We start from the raw sequence: 8,342 nt of genomic DNA on the forward strand, positions 1-8,342 counted from the left end.
AAAGGAACACATCTTGATGTATCCCTTAGGCTTGATGATATTCAAGCCATAGTAATCTATGAACATACATTTATTTTCTAAGACTAAGACTGTAACCTTACAAAAGTTGACTATTGCTCACTCAGGTTACATTAGGAGATTAAGTCTGGAAAACATCCATGCAAAATCACCTTGAACGTTAAACAGAGCAACTAGTTCAAATGTGTTTTTTATATATATATATATATATATATATATGCAATATACTCTTTTCAGTTTAAAATTCCCCATTTATTGATATTTATTCATACTTCTATTACTGCTGTGCACTATGCACCGTCTCATAATAATCTTAATAAGCTACACTTAACTTGACAGTTCAAGCACTATTACTTATTACTTATATTATTACATTGTATTATTATACCATACATACTTATCAACCAGTAAATCCACTTTGTACTTAAATTATTTAAGTTTAATTAAGTTATTTAAATTTAATTTTATACTTATATCCACTTTGTACTTAAATTATCTGACCTGTATTATAGTGTATTATATATTACGTGACAGTGAGCAGCTGTAACAAAAGAGTTTCCCCTCGGGGATCAATAAAGTATTTGACAACATTTCCAGAACAGCCGCCTTGTTTGAAAATCAGAAGGCAAACCCAATGCTAGACCAACGAATAATGTGTTCAACCAGTCATTGCAGGAAAGACTGATCGAGGTCTTTTAGCAAAGTAACGAACTCTCACTGGTATTTGAAATGACGAATGTCCCAGAGAAATGCTCACAGTGCTGCATCAGAACTCAATCCACACTAACAAGCTTTACACGCTCCTAATGGCAAAACCCCCATAAGCAGTGTACAAAGTTACTTCCAGTTATGTAGTCTCTGAGACTTTTTAAGCCCTATTTAATACCAAATAGAATGCAATGTAATAACTTTTTCATGGTCATACTGGTCAGAGAATGATGGAAAACCAGTCAGGACAAAAAGGCCTACAATTATTTATTATATACATACATTTATATTAAAAATGTTTCAGTCCTTCCCTGCTGTAAATAGCAATAATTCATAGTAATATATTTAATCATGATTAATAATCAATTAATGTGACCTGGACCTAGATAACTGGCAGAAATTTGATTATTTGATAAACCAATTACATCAAATTTTTGTCATGTTTGCATGAAAACCTTGCTTAGTGCTTGCTTTAACAACAATCCTCTCTTAATAACAACAAACATATTAATATGTCTCTCCTGAAGACAAAAATTCCACAGAAACTTACCAGAGCATCAGCAACTGCTGCCTCCACCTCTGTGCCAGTGTTAAGGACCCTCATGGCGTTGACTGACGCAGAGATTCTTGCTTGGTGAATCAGACCATATCGGTCTAGACAGGAAGTGGGAAAAGAAGAAGGTAAAGGAAGATGGTGAGTAGTAAAGTAAATGTGGCCACTGTAACTTACCTGAATGGACAAAAGCAAAGGATGCTCTTCTTACTTTTGTAACCACACAGAGTTACTGTTTCTTTTAACCACATTTGAATATAAAGCAATATACTGTATTTGAATGAGCTGAAAAGATCACTACAAGTGATCAACTATTTTCGAGTCTGCAACCACCAAAAGCAAAATGAAAATATACATGTTACCAAAGAAAAACCCAAATAGAGGATGACCAAGCCCTTAGGCAAAAGCACAGGCATACATTGCAGTTATGCCATTTCCCTGGGAGATGAATCATATAGGGCACCAACGATACACCAAAGAGGAAAAACCACAAATATGAGGTTATATGTTAAAAATTAAAACAGAGACAACGATTCGCAAAGTTCAAAGGATGACAAGTGGCAAATAACAACGAGTGAGCACATAAAAGGCTGTAGATCACAATTCCACGAAAATCACAGCTAAAATGAAAAATGTATAAGGCACTGAAAATGCAAAGTGGTGATTAAGGGACAAGCATGAAAACATAATGTTACATGCTAAACAAATACAACTTGTCCATTCTTACCTTTCCAGTTTGCTAAAATACTGAATAAAATACTCAAAATCACCCTGGAGGGAACATAAAGTAATGGAATGATGGATGCTGCCTGCAGTCACATCACTTAACACAACCACAGAAGCATGCTGGTTCAGTAGGCATTTTTGCCTCTAAGATGGGGAATTTGGGGGGGGGGGGACTGAGAGAGGCTGGGAGGTCTGGGCATGCAGGTCACCTGACTGGCTGTGGGGGTCGGCTGTGGAGAGAGCACTGGTTGAACGGGAGTGACGTCGGGAGGCTGCAGGGGACAGGAGAGGTGGGCGACATCCAGACCAGGGGGTTAGTGACACACACTACGGGTGTAACACCAGCCTCGAAGGTAAGACTCAGGAGCCACCGTCATGCTGCTGCACTGACCATTAGATTTCACTGGTCTGACTGTGTCATGTTCTCGTTTTTCATTTTGAAGAATAAATGAATCAATGGACTCTGGCTTGATATTTATCACCTTTTGACTTGCAGAAATTAGAGTGGGTTTCTGATATATGACAATATGACATAACATTTAAAAGGAGATTAGTAATAACCTGCTCATTTTACAATCAAAATCACAGCTAGCTCTTGTTTGGATAAATTGATTATGATGTGACTTGACTTGGCCTTAACAGAGATTTCAGTTAGTTCTGCAGTGTGAAAAGGGTCACATCTAGATTAATTACATGTGGATATACAGTACAGTATAGTAGTCAGTGGCCCATTATTCATATCCTGAAATCTAAAAATAAGTAGTGTGTAATTCAACAATGAGTTTTCATCAGTATACTGTTACAACATAAATTAGGCTTACTTAAAAACAGAATGTATAGGAGCAATCTCAATTCTATTTCAAGTCTGGAGAGTTTAAAAATGACCAACAATCTGTAATCTGTACACAGATTAATTCAGAAACAATTCAAACACATGAATCCAGTTTAAAACAGTCCAAAAGAAGGTACATTTGAAGATTCTTCATCTTTAAAAAAAACAATAAATAAACAGGATTAAGAAGAGAAAAAAATAAGTTGTATCCCCCACACGGAACAGTAATCTTCCCTAAACCCAGAAACACACAGTTAGTGCATGCACAGAGAAAGACAGGCAGCGGTAGAATGGCCATTAGACACTACACCAACAGGAGGAGGAAGGCTCGTGTAAGCATCTGGTTGGGACACTCACTGGGAGAGCTAGTGCGGACAGCTATTAGCTCAGCGGTACTCACCCAGAGGAGCAAAGCCCCGAGCAGGGCTGGTGTCGCGGCTGCTCTCGCGACTGGTGTCGCGACTGCAACCCTGACTCATGCTGGGACGGGGAATGCGGCTCCGGGCTAGCGTGCGGTAGGGAAGAGCAGCAGGAAGAAGAGCTTTACCACACAGGCTGGCTGTCAGGACAACAAGTTAGGTGGGAATGTCAGTGTTCAATCATGGCAGAATGTGGTGAGAGTCAGAAGTGAGGAAAAGAAGAGGGGTAGAGGTTATGAGAGAAGAAGACTGAAAGTATAAAGCCCTGCAGACTGTACTCCACCTCGAGGATGCAATATTTATTACACCCAACAAAGTTTTAAATGAAACAAACAAAAAAAACGGGTGACTTTGTTACTCAGAACTTTGCTTATGGCGGTGCTAAAATGAGGTTGGCATTAAGAGGAAGGCTATAAGGTCATTAAAATCAAAAGGATTTATTGCCTTGAACACATTAATGTGCTCAGTAAATCATGACTATCATATTTTCATCATTTTTGTGAACAAATGCACACTCCGCCCTGAAAGGGTGCTAGACGGAAATTCAGGGGGTTACCACGAGAAATGTCTTGCCAACCCTGCCAACAGTCGTTGGCAAGACATGGATGTACAGTGACGGGACGGACAGACCAATCAACTGACATCGTCATCCAGAGGCCCTGCCGCTGCTGCGGCCAAAATATAAAGGGAAGCAAAGATGGACTGGAGAGAAAATAAGAAGATAAAGAAGAAATGAAAGTGAAGAGTAAAACAGAGAAAGAAGCAGTGGCAGAATGCTGGGTGAGTGAGTTGGTCAAACAGCATACAGGTTATATAGTCTGGACACTCTAAAGAGCGGCTCGAGCTTCTGTTAACATTCAGACACATGAAAAAAGGATTATAGGGTTTGTAACTTAGATATTAGGAAAGTAACACATCACACTGTGTTAAAAACTGTAGTAACAGAGTAACATGAACAGTATCGTTATCAAAGCAAACCTGTAAACATTAATAACCACTTTCTTTTGAACAAAATTGGAGGATCTGCAATTAATCAGAAACATTCAACATTTCCTCTTATTGAAACAACTTTTCAATGACGCATAAAAAAAAGACACAAAATTCTTCCAGTTAAAGACCATCAATCCAACCCTGACTGTCAGGAGAGGTATGACTGCCTGCCATCTACATCAAATGCTGGGATGTACAGAGCTAGATAGTCATATGGTATTGGGTTTCTGTCCAATGTTAGCCAGCCACCCTGTTTAGCCCTAATGAGCATGACTACCAAAGAGCAACAATTATTTTTCTACTTGACAGGATCTCACTGTGTCTGTAGTTTTACCCTCAGTTTCATGGAAGAAAACACACCCATGACCACTGCTCTATGTCAACCAATCATACATACTTAGAACAGATCTGTGAGGAATGTTTAGTTGAAGATAAAAACTATGCATGTGTGTACGATTTCATGATGAAAAGAGAACTAGCAGAAGTGAAAACCATCACAAATACAGACACTGTGGTCTGTGCAAATAATAAGCCAACAATGCTTTGTGATCTGAGGGCTGCAGTGTTTCACAGGACAAAACAGAAACACGAGTTTCTCTCTTTATCACAAAGTTAAGATAGGAAAGTCCAGTTTCACTTGTTTTTGACACAAGCCTGTGTCAACTTATGTCACACACTTATCAGTACATGTGTTGATGTGCTGTATGGTGACTAGCACACCTGTGTGGTCAGTGATGTGCAGCATTTGACTGGTCAGTGTTACACTGGTTGCTGAGTCTTGTCACAAGGCCTGCACATGGCGTGGATTTGACAAGACACTGTGATAATGTTGTATTTCAGTTTCTTGATTTTCCTTCACTACACACTAGCAGGCAAGCTCACGCTCATGTAGCCAATGGAATCAACTAACAAAATGAACGATGCATTGCTTACACAATTAGCATTCTTCATTTGGGGCGTCAAATAATGTCAAACTCAACTTTGTGGAAGAGTAACCTGTGACTTACAAAAGCAAGTCACGGTGATTCACTCTTTCAGACGTATACCACATAGACAGTAGTCCTGCAGAACTACAGTAGCTTGTTACTTTAAAAAAAAAAGAAGAGCGTGACTTAGTGTGTTCCAGAGTCCTGGCCTTACCGAGGCCCAATCGGCTGGGGCTGGTCTCACGGCTGCAGCCCTGGCTGCGAGGGATCCTGCTGCGCTTGTCTGCCGTCGTGGTGGAGGCCGACACCGTGGCTCGAGGGATCCGGCCATAGCTGCTGTGGCCGAGCAGCTTGCCCGGGGAGCTGGAGCGACTGCCGGCTGTCGGGAGAGAGAAGACAAACAAGCACAAAAACATGTAGCACGATTAGACAATATTCAGAGTGGCTGAGACGCTGGCTGGGATAAGGGTAAGGGAGTGGTGCAACCTTTAGTAACTTGCTTGGACTGAGTCAAATCTCAAAACACAAGCCCTGTATCAACAGACCCAATGCTGTGGGGACAGTGTAACAACATAAAAGGCAATGCAACATATTATAATGTCTTCCTCTACTTTTAATTTAATTAATCTCAGTGGGGAGTATAAACCTATGTCAGGTATTTCATGGATTTAGCTATATGTGAATGAATGAATGAATGAATGAATGAATGAATGAATGAATGAATGAATACTATTTTAGTGACAACACAGAAGTTGGAGGCAAACAGAACTTTACAGGAAATTAAATCAGAGTCTGAATGAAAAAATACAGATGTCACAGCCTGGTCACACAGGATGAGGGGGGCTGGATCCACGTTCTAACTAACTGTGCTGTGGGGAGACATTTACCGTGGCACCAGTCACCAATGGGAACATACAACGCTTCAACAGTGAAAACAAAGACTACAAAGACAACAAAATGGCTGAAGGAAAACATTTCCAACTCCAAACAGCTTCTCAAACTGTGGGGGGAAAGTAATCAGAAATAAAAATGTGTATGTGATGAGCAGAGCATGCTGCTGCTGTACATGGTGAAACAAAAGATAAGGGGCTAAAAAAAATGGGAAGGCGTGCAAAGCTCTGTGTGCTGGGGGGGCGGTGCTTAGGGATGAGGTGTCTGGCTTGTGATTGGATGAAGCTGAGGCCTTACCACTGATGGGATTAGCTGATCTGGATCCTGGATGATGGAAGCAATAGGCAGGACAGGGTGGAGATCGAGAACGGTCAAAATGAGACAGAAGGGGTTGCGTTTATTGATTTTACCCAGCATGCACTCTGGACGCCTGTGAACATGTTAGCTGTGTACTGATCACTGGCAGATCTCAAGAATATATAGATATAAACAGACACACTTATATTTACATACTTAAAACACAAGCACACATACTGTGCATGCATGTAGGCACACTTGCACAAATACACAAGATTTGTGAGTGACGAAGTTTTTTCAGGGTGCTGTAGCGCATGAGAAACATCACACATATACAAGAAACAGCAAAACATCTAGTATGATCTTAAAGCCAGTGCAGACAAAGATCACATATGTGAGTGACACGTATGCAGTAAGCACACACATGGCTGTGTAATGCTGAATGTGTAGCATGTGATTGAAGAGATTCGGACTCTGATTTCAATACAACTTCACGGTATGAGAGCACGTGTGGGGTGTTTATACGTACGCTGGGACTGGGAGACTACTTTGGCTCGGCTGCGCCCCCTACTGTCCACCACTGAGGTACTGGCCCCGGTCACACTGCCCGAGCTTTGTCTCCTGGTACGAACACGACCTGGACAGCAAGGGAAGGAGCAAGAGAGGGGGGAGGGAAGACAGGCAGTGGGAGTTTAGTCCACTTGAATTACTTAAATGTGTTCACCCCAACCCTGGACAGAGATGCTGAAGAAGAAAAGGTCTGGGGAGACAGAATGAGGAGACCTGGATGAGGGGATAGAGTCCCCCTGAAAACACACAGGAGGGAAACAGACAAACCTGGGTCCATTAATATTTGCAAATAATTCTCAGCATTCATTTTAACCTGCAACCTGTAAGCACAGTTAGTGCTAGCTAAGACATGAACCACAGAAAAACACAAGTTAAGTGACTTTTAAGTACTTGTGTCATATCCCACTTGTGTGCCTTAATGTGCTAAAACAAACCATAAGAAATATTGGCAAACTTTTCGACCCAGGTCTGGAGAAAGACGGACAAACAAGGAATATCCTTTGTAGCTGCCTATATGCTATGCTTATAGGCAGAACCTGCAAACATAAGGAATACTCATTTGAATTTATTCACATTTTCACATTACTCACTTCCTACAATGAATAGAAAAATATTCTGTATTGGAAGTTAAGCTAATAAAAAACATTTGTCTACTCCGTTAGCCTTCTTGATTCAAACCAATCCGTACTGCTAGCTGCAAGACAAAAGGCTAGCTTTAGGCTACAGGTGTCCATTAGCTTCAGTGACAAATGCTAACTAGTTTTTTGTTTTTTTTCCAAATACAACCCTTTTCTTTTTATAAGAAAAACTAAAATATCTTTCAATTCTAGTGTCAACAGCCCTTTTAACATAAATGAAGGCAATTTGTAGTGAAAGCCATTTGAGTTTGGTTTAACATAGTTTACGCACATGTGCTGGCAAAAAATAAACTTTGTTCCCACTCTCACTTCCAAAGCACCATTATAAAATGTGAGGTGTGATAAAAATGAGGGCCGCTGCGACCAGCGAGTCTGCTAGTCCGTTGGAGGATTTTATAATAAGTTGAGGGCTGATTTGACTTGTGGGTGACTGACAAGAAAAAAAGGCTCTGTAGTATGAAACCTTACGATGGTGTGATTCTCTCTCAATTCATGCCACATCATATACACTTCAGAACTGTCCAAGACTTTGAAAGACGCTGACCAGATTTAGCAACCCTGAGGATACGCCACATAACAAAGGACAGTTAAAAGCTTGTGTAGGATGTCAAATTTGGCCCCCATTTATTTCATGAAACACTGCAGTGCACCGACTGTTAGAGTGGCGCATCAATTTCTGTGAAGCAATAAAGAAACCAAGAAAGAAAGAAGAAAACAACCTTCTCTATCAACTTAAACACAGCCCTACAGTGTGAAACAGTAACGTCGGACTTG

At 40.6% G+C, this 8,342-nt stretch overlaps 1 protein-coding gene across 48 annotated transcripts in view; it reads right to left on the reverse strand.

Annotated features, from left to right (window-relative positions):
- The window catches only part of clasp1a (cytoplasmic linker associated protein 1a), a 90,871-nt gene that overhangs the window by 23,392 nt on the left and 59,137 nt on the right, over window positions 1-8,342 (reverse strand). For 14 of the 48 annotated variants that reach the window (XM_044216615.1, XM_044216618.1, XM_044216620.1 and 11 more), the window contains 6 exons: window positions 6,890-6,997; window positions 6,361-6,387; window positions 5,387-5,551; window positions 3,238-3,396; window positions 2,215-2,277; window positions 1,277-1,380 (listed from right to left, as the gene is read on the reverse strand). In XM_044216615.1, the coding sequence (XP_044072550.1) occupies window positions 1,277-1,380; window positions 2,215-2,277; window positions 3,238-3,396; window positions 5,387-5,551; window positions 6,361-6,387; window positions 6,890-6,997 (626 nt within the window). The remainder of the gene's footprint in view (window positions 1-1,276; window positions 1,381-2,214; window positions 2,278-3,237; window positions 3,397-5,386; window positions 5,552-6,360; window positions 6,388-6,889; window positions 6,998-8,342) is intronic. The other 34 variants (XM_044216628.1, XM_044216625.1, XM_044216663.1 and 31 more) reach the window with 7 other exon arrangements.

Source organism: Siniperca chuatsi, linkage group LG12 (genome assembly GCF_020085105.1).
Source record: "Siniperca chuatsi isolate FFG_IHB_CAS linkage group LG12, ASM2008510v1, whole genome shotgun sequence".
In the NCBI taxonomy this organism is placed as follows: Eukaryota; Metazoa; Chordata; class Actinopteri; order Centrarchiformes; family Sinipercidae; genus Siniperca; species Siniperca chuatsi.